General features: G+C 47.4%; 1 protein-coding gene across 1 annotated transcript in view; it reads left to right on the top strand.

Annotated features, from left to right (window-relative positions):
* Nucleotides 1-17,511, top strand: part of Flt1 (fms related receptor tyrosine kinase 1) — a 167,845-nt gene that overhangs the window by 21,702 nt on the left and 128,632 nt on the right. Inside the window, exons 2-3 of the mRNA XM_028878044.2 lie at nucleotides 2,657-2,753; nucleotides 3,109-3,335. Of these exons, the coding sequence (XP_028733877.1) occupies nucleotides 2,657-2,753; nucleotides 3,109-3,335 (324 nt within the window). The remainder of the gene's footprint in view (nucleotides 1-2,656; nucleotides 2,754-3,108; nucleotides 3,336-17,511) is intronic.

The raw sequence follows: 17,511 nt of genomic DNA, 5'->3' as shown, positions 1-17,511 counted from the left end.
GGCCTTAAAGCAGCCACCAACTCAGAAACATAGTATCCTTACACTTTTTTCCTTTTCTAAACTACTTTTTAGAAGTATTTTTTATTTTATGTATATTGGTGTTTTGTCTGCCTGTACATCTGTGCACCACATGGGTGCCAGCAGAGGGCGCCAGATCCCCTGGAACTGGAGATACAGGTGGTTGTGAGCCACCATGTGGGTGCTAAGAATCGAACCTGGGTCCTCTGCAAAAGCATCCAGTCCTCTTAACTGCTGAGCCATCTCTCTAGCTCTTTCTCCATTTCCAAAATGGCTATGTTATCTAGCTTCTTTATTCCAAATGAAGAATTCCTTGATGTTAGTGATGACAAGCTACATCCTGAAATCTTATTTTCTTAGCATTTCTCGCCTAAACTTTCCAGTAACCCCATTTCCCTCCAGTGACTCTAATCCCTCACTCAGGTGGTGTCTGGGTCAGAGAAGAGTGCAGAGTGCAGAGAAGACACTGAAGAGACTTTCTCAAAGGCACTTCCTCTCTGGCAGGCATGTGCCGTGAAGCTACAGGTTCCCTTGACAAGGGTCGAGGCATTCCCATCCTAAGTCGCCCCCAAAGAAAGATGGATACAACTGGGAACCCTCAGTTAGGAAGGCGGAGGTTTCTTCACATGGCCTCTCCTGCAGGGAGGGCTTTATCAAGTCCACCTAGACTGCAGGTAATTGCAAGTAATGCCAGAATTTTCCGCAGGAAGCTGTGCCGGGCCTTTCCCAGCACAGAGACAATTGCTCAATTAAATCCCCAAAATTCCATGACACAAGAAGGGCAGAGACAATTCTGGCTTGGAATTTTTTTTAGGGTAGGTGTTACCAAGCGCGAGCTGTGACTTTAGGAAAATCTGCTGTGCTCGGGGGTCGTTGCATCAGGAGACTCAAAAAGATGAATAAAGTACGAAGTTTGTTCTTACTTACCCAGGTGGGTTGACTTCTTTGGGGTTTTGCGGAAGAATAACTAGGCCTGTAGGAAGCAGTGGTTTTGATTTATTTACAGCCATTAGCATCCTGCCAATTAATCTGTTAATAATTTAACACCAGCAACTCTTGCCAATTGAAATGCCTTCTAAAATATTAATTTTACCACCAGCAACATTTAGAGAACATAAGGTTCACTTAATATCTTCCTCTGAAACTATATACCCGAGAGATACTTTCTGACAGCAGTGATGCTGTGCCCCACGGTGGGCAGTGAGTCAGCTTCCTGAACGCCATGGTTCTGACCCTGCACCCCCTGCGTGGTGGCAGAGCCTGTGCGGCGGTAGAGCATGGATGCCAAGGGGTAGCAAACCAAGGCCATGCAGTTGGCAAGAAGGAAAGCAAGCTACCTATGCAATGTAGAGTTTTAAAGAGTCCAGTCGTCTTTAAGATACTAGGGCCCCAGAGAGACACTAGCGATCACAGTCGGGTGGCCCTGGGATTTGACACAAAGACCTCAGATCAGTGACCCAACAGGGGATCTAGAGGACTTCAAGTTTCTCCCTTAACTTCTACCGTGAAAACCCATTTTTCAAGTAAAAATACTCACGAAGATTGGTGATGAATGTATCCAGCCCCAAGACGCCCTCTCTCCCAATCCCTAGTCTTTCCTAGGGATCACTGTCCCTGGCCCCCAGCCTTCCCTTTTACCTGTCATGACAGAGGTCGGGAAGAGGAAGGAGGAAGAAGGAGGGAGAAGCAGAAATGGGGAGCTAGGGGGAGAAGCGGAAATAGGGGGCTAAGGGGAGAAGCAGAAATGGGGGGCTAGGGGATGAAGGAGGGAGAAGGAGGAAACCAAGGAGGGTGGAGGAAGGAGACTGTAGCCCCTTAGATGCTGTTCTGAGGGCTGAGAGGGGCTCAATCTGTACAGACCATAGCTCAGAGTCATGTGACTCGGAGAGTTCCAATGGGAGTCAGATATGCAAGAGCATCCAGTACAGTTGGGGGGGGGTGGCGGGAGGAGAGAGAGACAGAGAAACAGAAAGACAAAGAGAGACAGAGACAGAGAGAGACAGGGACAGAGAGGCAGAGCTATCCAGGCTCACACAGTTCCTGGAATGGATGTCATTATTGCGTTATGTTAAGGCACACAGATCCTAATCCACTCACGCGTGTCTTGTTTTATTGCTGCACAGCGATCTGAAGTGGGCTGGTCAGACGCTGTGTGAGAGTGGACAGTCCGTTTAACTGGACCACTCTAGAAGGATTGTGCAAGACACGGATTATGCAAGACAGACCAAGTAGCTTCTAAAACTGACTTTGAGTCTAAAATTAGTTCTCCAAATGAGGAAACAAGTTTAGGAAGAAAAATGACTCAATGGCTGGCCCCAAATATTGCTCAACTAATGAATGAATGACATCCAGAAGCCACAGCCAGGCATGGTGGCTCACGCTTGCAAGCCCAACGTTTGGGAGGTAGAGGCACAAGGTTTTTCCGTGAGTTCTAGGCCAGCCTGGGCTACGTAGTGAGACCCTGTCTCCTGGAAACAAGCAACAGCAACAAAGAAACAAACAAAAAAACAGAAACTTTGCATCCAGTCTGTCCTTTTGCATAGGTGACTAAGTTAAAGGAAAAAAAAAAGCAATCTTTTAGAAGAGGTAATAAACCATTTACAAATAACACATTTACAACTTTTTTTTTGTTTTACAGGATATGGTTCAGGGTCGAAATTAAAAGGACCTGAACTGAGTTTAAAAGGCACTCAGCACGTCATACAAGCCGGCCAGACTCTCTTTCTCAAGTGCAGGTGAGTAGCACGGGCGTGGGTGTCGCAATCTCGCCATTCCCAAATCAACCCCACTGACTCCCTGATGGAGAGGTCACCTCTCCGAGTAGGAGGGATGAGGAGCCGCAGGGGCTCCTGTATTAAGCTTCACAGAGAGAATTTGTCCCATGGAGGGGAGAGCTTCCTGCACCTTGAGGGAATGATGCCCAAATATGGTCACCTCTTTGTCCTGACTGTGGTCCCAAAGCCCCTTAGAATATGTGGCTTGTTCTTAACAAAGCAGATGGATACCCAGGAGGCCTCAGAATAGTGCTTCCTGAGACCCGGTTCTGAGCCTGGCCTCAGCCTTGACTGCTTTTGCTCTGTCCGGTTGCAGAGGGGAGGCAGCCCACTCGTGGTCTCTGCCTGCAGCAGTGAGTAAGGAGGAGAAAAGGCTGAGCGTCACTAGATCTGCCTGTGGGAGGAACAACAGACAATTTTGCAGCACCCTGACCTTGAACATGGCGCAGGCCAACCACACGGGCCTCTACACCTGCGGATACCTCCCCAAATCTGCCTCCAAGAAGAAGAGAACAGAGTCTGCCATCTACATATTTGTCAGTGGTAAGACATCGACCTCCCACGTTCTCGTGGCTTTTGTTTGGCAGTGGGTCCGAGGTCTACCGGGACTGGGTGAGAGTATGGTTTTCCTAGGAAATGTGGCACAAATGGGCAGCAGAGGACTACCAGCCTAAATGCAGGAACCTGCGAAACAGATCTTAATGGATTTTTAGTGCTCAGTTTCGACCAGAATTTTCAAGATGCAGTGAGTTCAGTGTGCCCTGTGAGAAGAGACTCTTGTCTATTTAGTCACAACATCAGAACAGACTGAGCGATAGGATCCATGTGTCAATCATTGAGATGCTCAGTCTCTTGTGCAAGGTGGTGGTCCTTCAGCACAATGCAATCTCCTACATGTTAGAATTATAAAATGTTTTAGGGGAGCTGGGGATAAATACAGACCAGTGGCAAGTTTAAAGCCCTGGGTGTACACACACACACACACACACACACACACACACACACACACACCCCACAAAGTGTTGGGGGTTATGCTTGAACAGCTTTCTCTTTTAAATTAATCAGTGAGGGACTATAGAGATGGCTCAGCTGTTTAAGGGCACTGGCTGCTCTTGCAGAGGACCCGGGTTCAATTCCCAGCACCCACATGGCAGCTCACAACTGTCTGTAACCCCAGTCCCAGGGAATCCGACACCCTCACACAGACATACATCAGGCAAAACATCAATGCGCATAAAATAAATAAATAAGCCGGGCAGTGGTGGCGCACGCCTTTAATCCCAGTGCTTGGGAGGCAGAGCCAGGTGGATCTCTGTGAGTTCGAGGCCAGCCTGGTCTACAAAGTGAGTTCCAGGAAAGGCGCAAAACTACACAGAGAAACCCTGTCTCAAAAAATCAAAAATAAATAAATAAATAAATAAATCTTTAAAAAAAAATAACCAATGTGAATCTTCCTCCTGGTGGGATAGATAGGTCTTGCATTAAAGCCCTGAGCAGGACATGTAGTCACCCAGATTCGGGACTAGTTGTAGGAGACAGTCACCTGTATGATCCTGGCAGTGACCACTTTCCAGCTACTGTCGGTTGGAATTTTGTTTTTCCCTCTGAGACTGAGCCCAGGACCTTAGGCGTGCTAGCCAAGCACACTGTCGTTGAGCTACATCCCTTCTGTATTTGGGGGACAGGCCCTGGCTGAGCTGCCCGCCTGGCCTTGAACTCACAGTGTAGCCCAGACAGGTCTCAGAATTGTCATCCTCCTCCTCCTCCTCAGCCACGGGAGTAGCCGTGGTCACAGGAGTGATCCACACTACACCTAGCTGTCAGCATGATTTGGACCGGACCACTTTTACGTCCCCGCTCCTCAAATTCTATTTCCATGTTTGTCTCTTCCAGGGTTAGCGCACTGTAGGGTCTAGACTACCTAGAGTTTGCTGTCCTAGGGAAGCCACAACCCACTAAACACTAAGAGTAGCTGTGGCCAGGGAACTGCGGGTGAGGCCACTCTCTTCTAAGGAGGGAGGAGAGAGTGGCAGGCAGGAAATGAGGTGGATGGGAAAGGTGCAGATTGAACAGCTTTGGGGGAGCCGTCCAGGCCCAGGGGAAGGCAGGCGCAGCGCCTGCGGGCTGGGCATACCACGCTTTGCACTTTCTTTCTCTGGTTCTATGGAACATATCCTATGGGGTATTTGTTCCTTCCTCCACTTGAGACAGAACGTGCTTTGCGGTAGGTCCTGGACTCCCTCTGTCTCTTTGAGAAAGGGAAGGGGGAAAAATCATCCATCCACATTAGAACTCATCATCAGCCTTTCTCCTGTGCGTTTGGAAGAGACCCGCTTGCAAGCAGACACTGAAATTAATAACCGTAATAATAGTAGTAGTAACAACGCCTTAGTTCCCAGTCAAACAGTATTCGGCCAGTTCCCCTTAACTCCTACACCGTTCAGTGGATCTCAGGAGTTCATGGAATCGGTAACTCCAGTGTATACCCTCCACTCCATTTCCCTTTCTCCACTGAAGAGAAACTTTGTTACTCATAGTCATTTCCATTTCAACTATTAAACAGCAACCAGCATGAAGCCATTACTTTGGACGACAAACCACTGGTTAACACAAATGCCGGAGGGTAAAGGTCCAGGACTGTCTTGACTGTTGACGTCTGCAGTGTGTTGTCTTGGTAAATTCGAATGCATAGCCAAGGTCCTTTGTTCCATGGATAAACGAACCGTCTAACACCCGCCGTACGGAAGGAATACTGTGTTAAACCTGATGCTGAGGATACATTTGGATTAGTAAGAAAATGTGCCAGCACTAATTACTGATGTCTGTCATGGGCTGGGTGGGGAAACGGTAGCCACCGTGTCGTGGATTTATCGCCTGTTTCGCTGTCTTTTTCTGGAGGGTGTCATTGGTCTCGTAGAACTTCTTCAAGCCAACATGACAAGAACCTCCTAATCACCTGGAACTCGAGTTGCCGCCAAAACTTTCATGTATTTTTTGTTTTTGTTGCTTTAATTCTCTCCTGAGATAATTGGGGCTCCTTCCATTTTTATTGACCACTCCCACAGAGGTGAATTTTACTTGTTGGGCACAAAGCTTGTCTCCGCTAATGCAGATGCTACCTCTGAGGTTAATGAATTCCAGCCTTTTTCACTACATCACTGCCTTCTTTCTCATAGACTAGGAAGCCTTTTGTGTGGCAACTTGCTGCCCCTGACGAGCATCTGCAGATGAGTCCGCACTTCATTCTCGACTCTTATAGAGATGAGAAACCTTGTAGGTGCATTTTGAAAGGCAGCTGGGCAGCCCCAGGGGTCTAGAGAAAAAGACTCAAGCGTGTATAGCTTTTCCTAGTTACTGCCAAATGCAGCACATGAACTGTGAGCAAACACGTGTTTAGGACACTGTAGAGTGCCCCATTTCCCAGGCACAGTCACCCGCTAAGCTCTGATGTGGACAGTAGCCTACAGAACACCAGTAATCTCCACACCCACCTCTTGCAGCCATCCACCAAGACTGCCACTAGAACACAGCATTCAGGGAATTTGTTATTTAAGTAACGGCATTAGTTGACTTAACTAAGTTGGCCGGCACGTTAACATTTCCGCTACTATAACGTCTTCCGGTTGTTAAACTTTCCTTCCACATAAGCAAACGGTTGTGTTTATAGAGTGCCATTTACCCCGACCCCTCGCTCAGTTGCTTCACCGTTCTCTGAATCGGGAAGAAACTGGAATGTCACAGCAGGCTTTGCAGAGAGCAATGGACTCCTGCAGCTGCAGGATAAAACAGGCAGTCTTTCCCTGAAGAGGAGACGGGATGGGGCCAGACTGGAGGAGGGGAGCCATTTAGGGGCAGTGTGTGCCTCACAGCAGGAGAGAGGGTGATAGGAAACCATGGGGAAGCAGAGAGCTGGCAGCTTTGGGGAATGCAATCAGTCTTGATGCTGGGTAAAGGACGGGGAAGAGTAGTCAGAGAGAAAACTTAAATCCTGTCAGGGTAGCTAGGCCACTCGCTCTGGTCACAGCCAGAGCAAGCTTCCCCAGTAAATGGCACTGATGTAAGGATACACTCTTAACATGGCCTGGACAAATGGCATTTGAATGTAAATCGCTGATAAAATGGAGTTCTCCAGAAAATGTAGCTATGAACTTTTGGCTTATAAAGAAACAGATCGCTGGGCGTTGGTGGCGCACACCTTTAATCCCAGCACTCCGGGAAGCAGAGGCAGGTGGATCTCTGTGAGTTCGAGGCCAGCCTGGGCTACCAAGTGAGTTCCAGGAAAGGCGCAAAGAGAAACCCTGTCTCTAAAAACCAAAAAAAAAAAAAAAAAAAAAGAAAGAAAGAAAGAAAAGAAAAGAAAAGAAACAGATCATCACAATGCATCCTCTCACCCAGTCCTCCTTACAAAGTATTTCCAGAGCCGTGCTGGCATTCAGGAAGGAGAGGATTCTGTTTACACTTCAGGTATTCTGGGGCAAGGATTTGGCTATGGGACAGTCTTTTCTAGAAGTCAAAGGATTTCATTAAGATATCTTTACATGAGTTTTGAGTGGACAGTAGGAAACTGACCCACAGAGTTTTCGTGTGTGTGTGTGTGTGTGTGTGTGTGTGTGTGTGTGTGTGTGTGCACATGTGTGTGCCCCAGGGAGTGTGTGAAGGTCAGAGGACAACTTTGCAAACTGTCCTTCTTTCCTTCCACTGTGGGTTCCTGGGATCAAACAGAAGCTAACTCACCAGCCCTGGCCCTGAGCTTCTGTTGACAGGGTTCTGTCCACAGAAATTGATAGCAAACCTCCTATGTATAAGATCCTGTGGTTTGTTCTGTACATGGTCCAGAAGACTGAATTACAGAATCGTATAGCTTTGAAATTCAATTCACTGGTGACTTTGTGGGACCATGGTGCCAGTTTGTGGGCCTTTAAAACAAAGTCATTCCTGGAATGGCTATGGTTCAGAAGCGGTCTCTCTATATGATGAAGAGGACTCCTCTATCAGTCCTTAGTATTAACCCCAATTACTGCTCGGGGCCAGTCCTCCTGGGGGGATCTGTTGTGGAGTTTTGTTCCAGGGTATTGTTGCTGGTTCCTGCCAGAGTTGTGAAAGAAGAGAAACAAATATTTCAGTCATTTATAATAGACACGGGCATGGTTTGGAACCATAGATTTCCCCCCTTGGAAAACAGGACCTTCTATACCCTGGCTGTATGCTCCCTCTGGGGCAGAAGCATGAAGGAGATTATCCCTTCTGCCCATCACTCGATGGTGGCTGATTAGTACCACATGGCCAGAGTTCAGAGAGCAGAAACCTAACGCGACCGTTTTCCTTTTTGGTGCCACAAACTTTGATGGAAGACACTCTGGATGTCTCTAAGCCCCGCCATTTCATGTTTCCCTTGAAGAAATATCTGTGTCGTTAAACTCCTCGCCAAGACGGAGGCCACTCTTGCTGCTGGTGTTCTTGGTATACTTTCTGTTCGTCTAGAACGTTCCTTAGATTGCCATCCACAGCTCTGTCGAATGTTCAGGCTGCCGCTCAGACGAAGAGAGCAGTTCCCGGTATTTGCTATATCATGCATCAGAAAGATCTGGCATCTGGGTTCTCTAGAGCGCATCGAAAAGCCTTGCTAGCCATGACGTCTGCATGTACCAGCGGCCTTTAGCAGAAGGGCATGGGCGCTCAGCAGTAATCAAAATGAACATAGTCTCGAACAAGCTGCTTGGACACAGCCTACAACTTTGAGAAGCTGATGACTGGGAATAGAACTATGAAACTTCCAGTTGGCAGTGAAGTCCAAAGGTGGTACAGCTGGCCGTGTGTTCTCCTTTCCCCCAATAGGCAAGACGTGAAAAATAGTGGACTGGAACTTTATACTGTTTTATGAATTTAAAAAAAAAAAAAAAAAGTTCCACCAAGCAATCGTTTTTTGAGGAAAATGAGCAAGAGGTTTTCTCAAAAGACATTTCCTTCAGCTGGAAAAGCTTTAGGCATCTGAATGTTTCATAGCTTTAACGCTCTCCATGGAACGCCTGTCGAATCTGGAGATAGGGAGAGCAGTGACCTGTTCCTCGCAGTTGGGGCAGCGCTAACACTCACTGTGGAATGCATGTGTTCTCCCATTTGATGCGTCTTCCCTGAGCCACACTGACCTGGGTGAGTGACTGGCCAGCTAACAGCGCCCACGGCCCCTTTCTGCTTCCATCAGACATCAGTTAATCAGTGACCAGTGGAACAGCATAACCTGGACTGTATATTTGTTTCCAGGCCCCTGCTATGGCTCTCACCAGGTCTTCAGCCTTGTGCAAAATGATTGGAAGAATAATGGCCACCGTTAAAGGGCTCTTACACTCTGCACTTTATACATTTGAACAGGGTCCAGCTGAGGAAGCCGCAGTACCTCCTGTTTTGTGTTTGTGTGTGTGAGTGCGAGTGTGCGCGAAGAGGCTGTTGGACCTTCCAGGAGCTGGAGTTCCAGGTGCTTGTGAACTGCCTGTTACGGGTGCTGGGATCCGAACTCAGGTCCTCTGGAAGAATAGCAAGTGCTCTTAACCACTGAGCCACCGCTCCAGTTCCATTGGTGGGTTTTAAAGAAAATGACTTTACTCGGAGTTTTCATAAAGGTTCTCACCAAAATCGATCAGGAGGAGCAGACATCCTGAGTGCCTTCTGCCCCCATGTGGATGCCCCCCACTGTTGACGCCTCTGTCAGAGTGGTCCAGCCGACATGCTGACGTTGGCCATCATAGTCAACACCATGTGTAGATAACCAGTTTACATCCAAGAGACAGGGTTTTACAGTGTAGCCTAGGCTGTCCTGGAACGCTATAGACCTGACTGGCCTTGAGCTTGTGGCAATTCTCCTGCCTCTGTCTCCTGAATGCTGTGGGGTCATCTTGATGTTGTGTAATCTTGACTTTAGATTAATACATGATGGCACATATCCACCGTCATAGTGTCACACAGGACGATTTTGCCTCCCTAAAAATCCCCTGCGCTCCCCTTAGTCACCGCCCCCATCCCAGGAAACCACTGATCTTTCCTGTTCCTATAGTTTTCCTTCACCAGAGTTTGTACACTTGTATCATACAGTGTCTTTAATAGATTAGCTTCTTTCTTTTTGTAATGCGCATTAGGTTCCTCCACGTTGCATGGTGGCACACCCCTTTAATTCCAGCACTGGAGAGGCAGAGGCAGGCGGATTTCCATGAGTTTGACGCCAGCCTACATAGAGAGTTCCAGCCAAGGCTGCATAGAGAAAACCTATCCCAAAACAAACAAACACAAAACAAAATAAAAAGATTCATCCATGTTTTCTTATAACTTTGATATTTCTTTCCTTTCTTCCTCTTCCTCCTCTCTTTCTTTTCCTCATCTTCCTCCTTCTGTCTCGTGTATCCCAGAAAGGCTTCAGCTTTGCTATGTGAGGATGACCTGAGATTACAGGCATGCGGTAACTACACACATGGCTTATGCAGACCTGGAGTCAAACCCAGGGCTTCGTGCATACCAGGAAAAGACTTTACCCACTGAGCTAAATCCCCAGGCCTTCATTTCTTTAGCACTAAATAATATTCTGCTATCTGGAGGTACCACAGTTTATTTGCCCCCCTCACCTACTGAGGAAGGTCTTGCTTGCTTTTCAGTCTTCGAAAGCATAACAGACACTATAAACATCCAACAACAACAACTCCTCAGGTGAACAGCGAGGAGTTGATTGCTGGATTGCATGGTAATTGTGTGATTGTTTTCTAAGAAGTTGCCAAGTTACCTTTCAGAGTGTCCATCACAGGGGCTGGAGAGATGGTTCAGAGGTTGAAAGCACTGGCTGCTCCTCCAAGGACCTGGGTTCAGTTCCTAGTACCCACATGGCATCTCACAACTGTCTATAAATCCAATTCCATGAGACCCGGCACCCTCACACAGATATACATGTAAGCAAAACACCAATGCACACAAAAAAGAAAAGAAAAGGACAGAGTGTCCATCACAGCCACACCCTCTTCCATGCCCACCAGCAGTGGACAGAGTTTACGTGACTCTATAGCAGTGGTTCTCAACCTTCCTAACACTGTGACCCTTTGGGATACAGTTCCTTATGTCGTGGTGACCCCCCAACCATAAAATTATTTCATTGCTACTTCATAACTGTAATTTTGCTGCTGTTATGAATCGAGATGTAAATATCTGATAAGCAAGATATCTGATATGAGACCCCAGGGGGTCGTAGCCCACAGGTTGAGAACCACTGGTCTACAGCCTCACCATTATCTGATGTTGTCAATGATCTGGACTTCAGCTGTCTCGCTGATGCATAGTGATCTCACTGGTTTGGAGTACATCTTCCCAGTGGCATGTTGTGAAATATGTGTATATTCTTTGGTGAGATGTTTTGTCAGCGTCACTGGCCCATTTTTCGTTCTTTTGATATGATCTTTATCAAAGGATCCTCATTTTATGCTTGAGACTGTGACCCACTCTGAGTTCATTTTTATAATTTTGGCATTTATATTTATTTTTATTCTATGTGCATGAGTGTTTGCCTGCATGTCTTTCCAGCAAATGCTTCTAGAACAAGCTGATATCCACTTGCAAAGAGTAATTTTTAAAATGAGTGTTGTAGGGGCTGGAGAGATAGATGGTCCAGCTGTTAAGAGGCCTTGGGTTTTATTCCCAGCACCCACATGGCAGCTCACAACCATTCCTAACTCCAGTCTGGGGATCCAATGCCCTCTTCTGGTCTCCTTCAGTACTGTATGCATGTGGTACACAGACATACACGCAGGCAAAATACCATCCACATAAAATAGAAACAAAAAACTTGGGTGGGAAATAGGGATCATGACAGCCTGGGTGTGGCCATAGCTTGCTTATGTGAAAAAAGATCACGGTTTAAAAGAACTGTGTTCAGAACCCTGAAGGCAGAACACCTGGGCAGGAGGGAGGTCAGGACAGGCAGCTGGTACGGAGATGTAAGGAAGACTTTCTGACACTGAGAGTTGTCCGCAGCTGGCATGAGCTGCCTTGGGAGATGGAGATCCCAAGTGTGCAGGCATCCGGGACGAGGCAGGTGCTCACTGGATGCGGCTGGATGCTCCTGTGGCACCCCGCACCTGTCTGGTGCTGAGATTTTCCTGGTAAAGGCTCCCGTCCTGGTGGCTACCTTCTCGGGTCCATTTCATCGCAACCCAACAAGATAAATTCCACTACAAAGTCTATTTGTGGTATGCCAGTATATCAAAGTCTAAATATCTTTTATATGTTGAATTTCATGTCCGAGAATGGACATTATCAAATCAAGCTTCAGATCCAGGTCTGGTTTCTAGTGAAGCCTCTGACTTTTGTCTTCGCCTCAGCATCCATTCCAGCTTCCCTGAGACTTAAATGTGCAGGGCTACCAACTGGAAGCCTGCTGACCAGGTTCAGGTCAGATGCGCAGGTTCATCAATTTTTGCTGCCATCACTTAATAAGGGAAGGCAGAGGCAGGTGGATCTCTGAGTTGAGTCCAGCCTGGTCTACAGAGCGAGATCCAGGACAGCCAGGGCTACACAGGGATTCCCTGTGTGAAAAACAAACTAACTGGCCGTATTGCTGGGGCTACCCTCTTCAGACACAGCCACCACGCCCACCAGCTAGAGGCTGGTTCTCTTCACCTTCCTACCTTGCTGGGGCCCCAGTGACAGAGCTTGGTTCTAGCCATGAGCCTTTAACACACGGCCGGGTCTGTCAGAAGGTCCCATGTTGCCTTTTTCTGGGTCATGGTTTCTCCCAACATGTGTGGATGACCACAACGGTAATGGCCTCCCCTGGGTGACACAGGTGTGTCGGGGCAAGATTTTGGTTTGGGAGAGACGGGAAACTTGACTCCATTCCTGTGCTTGGGAAGGTCCTTCCTTCCCCGTGAGTCTCGGCTCCCTCATCCACAACAAGAGCCCACGCTGAGGTGTCTGTGATATCCCGGGGAGGTTTCACAGTTTCGAGTGTCCAAGGCAAGCCAGAATAGGGAGCTCAAGAAAGAAATGCCTCCAGTCTTGGCGTGGGAAAGTTACAGCATGTTTCTCCTTCATTTTTGTTCCCCCACCCCCACCCCACCCTGCCTGCCTTCTCTCTGAGATGTGGCACAGGTTATCTGGTAAGCAGGACAGAGGACTGGACCAACCTGCTTTGTGTGAGTGCCTGGGAGACGGAAGGCCTGCCCTGTACCTAGCACTCCATGCTCACCGAGACCCTCAACGAATCAGCTTAGTTTGTAGCTGCACATTAAAAAACAAAACAACAACAAACAAAACAAAACAAAACAAAACAAAACAAAACAAAACAAAACAAAACAAAACAAAACCAGAAGTCTCATTTTCCCCTTCCGGGCAGAATTTAGAATGTAACCCCAGGACTGCGAAGGATCATTCCTGCTGTATGAGGTGCGCATGCTGTGCCGTGTCGGGTGAACTGCTAAGGACCTTGAGTCCCGAAATGTGTTTGTGCAGAGTTGAACGCATCATACGCACTTTTCAACCCGCCTCGGCGGGTGTCTTCTCCAGAAACACCTTTGCCTGTGTGTTGAGGTTGCTGGACAGTGGGTAGAGAGGATGACCCTGGTTCCCAGGCTGAGGCATCGTCTCGTTTCTCTTCTGATGCTGTTCAGGCTTCTGCTGTAGGGGAAACACCACGGGTTGTGGGGGGTGCCGGCGGGGGGGGGGGGGGGGAGGTGGTGGCGCTTGGTGGGTGGAGTCAAGGGGCAGGGCGGAACATCACTCACACCATGCAGACAGCGCTCACGTAGAGGATTTTATTAAGGGAAGGGAAGAAGGGACGCAGACTGCGCCTCTGGAAATAAGAGAGGAAGAGAGAAGAGGAGACGGGGAGGGGGCGGGAGAGGGGAGGTTCAGACGCGGGGAGAGGAAGATGGAGAGAAAGATGGGCGGGGCCCACCTCTTAAAGGGGGCTTGGTGCATGCACAAACAGGCTATGCAAACGGGGCTGCGTGGGATGACGTCGTCAGAACCCCGAGCGGGGCCGAAGTACTTACTGCCTGCTTCCTGGCACGGTTCCCGAGGGGCCGGCTAGGCGATGTCTAAACGCTAACACCAAGCCCAAGAAGGGGGCCACTCACTGCAGCCCGGCAGTCGTAAGGAAGGGCTTCTCAGGAATCGTGCCTCTTCCTTTGTGGTACCCAGATAAAGAATTGCTAATTTCAGGGTTCGTTTGTTTCGGTGATTTACAGTGGCATCATGGATGGGAATGCAATGGTCCTTCCCTGTGTTCCCTGCTCTGACAGAACTGCTTTGTGTAAGGTGTCTGTCGTTTTGGCCGACACTGGAGAGCCACTTGCTGAGTGTTCACATTTGAAGGTGAAAGGTCCCCACAGGCTCCTGCCTTTGAGTACTTGGCCCTTTGCAGGCGGTACTGGGTTGAGAGGCCATGAAACCTTTCAGACCGAGGCCCACTGGTGGGTATAGGCCACAGGAGACAGACCTGGAAGATTGTGGCCCAGCTTCCCTTCGGGCCAGCCTCTGCTTCTTAGCCAACACCACGGGGAAGCTGTGGCTATAAGCACCCTCAACCACAAACTGACTCCAGTCTGTGTGCCCGCCGCCGCCGCCGCCACCGCCACTGCTGTGATGTATTCAATGCCCTGAAATACAGCCACACTGAATTCTTCCTTCCTTAACTTAATGTTATCTTGCTGTAGCAACAAGAAGACTAACTAAGGCACTGAGCCAGCCTCGGTGACATTTCTGTAATCCCTCTTAAATCTGGATGCTGATCCTCTGGGTAACCAGGGGCTACCAATGTGCACACGTGTGTGATGCACACCTCTTGCCCAGAGTGCACAAGCTCCATTCATCTAAATGAAGACCGAAAGGCCTTCATTGTTCTAAAGACTCAGGGACCCCAGGGGACCCGAGGACACATTTGTCTACGATGGCTTTGGCACAGGGGCCAATCCCGTTGTTGATGAGTGCCCTGGAAAGAATGTGCACTGGGTGGGATTGGAGAGAAGGGCTGTGAGGACCCAGGGGGTGAGCAGGAGTCATTCCAGCTCAGAAAACAGGGTCCCCAGCTTTCTTTCCAGATAAGTCGTATGGGGAAGTCGTCTACAAACCGCAGGATTCACCTGTTTTCAATCGAGACTTCAGTGGGCTTCAGTGTATTGACAGAATATACCATACTCCACCACCTCAGAAGGAAAGCTGGACCCTGTGGACCCGCTCCATACCCCCAACCCATGCCTCTTCTGTCCTAAGCAAGCATTGACCTACTTTCTGCAGGGTAGATCTGCCTCTTCCAGATTTTTTACAAGAGTCTAGCTGTGTCTGGCTTCTTTGACACAGTGTGTTTTTGAGGTTCTTCTACTTTGCATCACCCTCATTTTTTTTTAATAGCTGACTGAATCATGCTACATGGTGTGGATAGATAGACCACACTTCAGTGACCCACTTATTAGCTGATAGATACTTGTGTCATTTCTGCTCCCCGACTTCTTGTTGTTATTTGTCTTTTGTTTTAATTTTTTGAGACAAGGTCTCTCTACATAGCCTTGGCTATCTTAGAACTAACTATGTAGATCAGGCTGGCCTTGAACTCACAGGGATCCAACTGCCTCTGCCTCCTCAGTGCTGGGACTAAAGACATGCACTACCACTGCCTGGCATATGGCTATTTTTAATAACCCTTCGTAAACACTGTATACAAGCTGTTGTTTGGATACAAACGCCCATGTCTTGAGTGTGCACCTGTCGGCAGGATTTCTGAGTGGTGAGGCCGCTAGTTCTGTGTTGACACTTTGGGGGAAGTAACCATTGCTTTGTTTTGGTTTTTAATGGAGTTGTGCCATTTCTCATCTCAGCTGCAGCTACTGCCTGCTCTTGTCAGCTCTTGCTACTATGTCCCTTTTATTTAGCCATTTTGGCGGCTGTGAAGTGGTCACTCACCACTCTGATGAGTATTTTCCCAATGGCTCCTGACCTCAGGAAACTTGTCATGCGTTTGCCGAATCCTTTGTATCTCGTCTTGGGAGAAATATCCATTCAAGTCTTTTTGAATTATTTTTTAAAAAAATGTTATTTTTATTATTGCTTTTAACTTATGTATACATGAGCGTCTATGTGGGTGTGTGCCACCTGTATGGGGGTGCTGGCAGAGGCCAGAAGAGGGCGTCGGATTCCCTGGAGCTGTAGTTACATGAGACTGTGAGCCACCTGATGCGGGTGCTGAGAACCAAACTTGAGTCTTTGGCAAGGGCGGTCAATACTCTAAACTGCTGAGCCATCTCTCTGGCCCCGCCCTCTTGCCCTCTTAAGTGGAGGTATTTGTCTTTCTTATTGAGTTGTAAAAGGTCTTACATTTATTATTATTTTATGTAATGTTATAAATGTTTCATATATTCTTATCTAGATGTGTATGTATTATAAATATATGTGTTATATACTGCTTAAAATGTATTCAGGATTAAATATAAGTGTATTTTGTATGTTTTAGATGCAAGAGCCTTAGCAGATACACACATTTTCACCCATTTTCCGGGAGGGGTTTGTATTTTCACTCTCTGGACAGTCTTCCTTGAAGACGGAAAGTTCTCAGTTTTGGTGAAATGTACTTGTCAGCCTTTCCCCTGGCTGTTTATTCTTACAAGCTGGCTGTAATGTGTCATGATTTTGTTGAGGTTTGTTTTGATCATACATTGTACTCATTTGATAGTTTTCTTGTGAAGGTTTCAGTCTGGGCTTCATTAGAACATTGACCTTATAGAATGAGTTAGAAAGTTTTCATTGTTCTCATTTTTTTTGGGAAAAGTTTATGAAGAATTGGTAATCTTTAAGTTTGGTAGAATTCATTTGCCATCTGAGTCTTGGCGTTTCCTTGTGAGCAGGTAGATCTGTTTTGTTTTCTAATAACTGATTCAATCTCTTGTTGTAGGTCTGTTTGGGCCATCTACCTCTTGGTATTTCCAGTAGTTTGTGCCTCTCTAGAAATCTGTCCATTTTATCTGTCATCTAGGTGATGGTGTATGACCATATTCCTTCATAATGCCTATACTTCCATGAGGCCTGTTCTAATGTCTCACATCTGTCTGTACTTCTGTGAGGTCTGTTCTAATGTCTTACATCTGTCTGTACTTCCATGAGGTCTGCTCTAATGTCTCACATCTGTCTATACTTCCATGAGGTCTGTTCTAGTCTCACATCTGTCTGTACTTCCATGAGTTCTATTCTAATGTCTCACATCTGTCTGTACTTCCATGAGGTCTGTTCTAGTGTCTCACATCTGTCTATACTTTTGTGAGGCCTGTTCTAATGTCTCACATCTGTCTGTACTTCCATGAGGTCTGTTCTAATGTCTCACATCTGTCTGTACTTCCATGAGGCCTATTCTAATGTCTCACATCTGTCTATACTTCCATGAGGTCTGCTCTAATGTCTCACATCTGTCTGTACTTCCATGAGGCCTATTCTAATGTCTCACATCTGTCTGTACTTCCATGAGGTCTGCTGTAGTGTCTCACATCTGTCTATACTTCCATGAGTTCTATTCTAATGTCTCACATCTGTCTGTACTTCCATGAGGTCTGCTCTAATGTCTCACATCTGTCTGTACTTCCATGAGTTCTATTCTAGTGTCTCACATCTGTCTATACTTCCATGAGGTCTGTTCTAATGTCTCATGTCTGTCTATACTTCCATGAGTTTTATTCTAATGTCTCACATCTGTCTGTACTTCTGTGAG

The sequence above is a fragment of the Peromyscus leucopus genome, chromosome 23 (genome assembly GCF_004664715.2).
Source record: "Peromyscus leucopus breed LL Stock chromosome 23, UCI_PerLeu_2.1, whole genome shotgun sequence".
NCBI classification, from domain to species: domain Eukaryota; kingdom Metazoa; phylum Chordata; class Mammalia; order Rodentia; family Cricetidae; genus Peromyscus; species Peromyscus leucopus.
The sequence above is the reverse complement of the archived record's forward strand: the minus strand, read 5'-3'. Positions and strand labels throughout refer to the sequence as shown.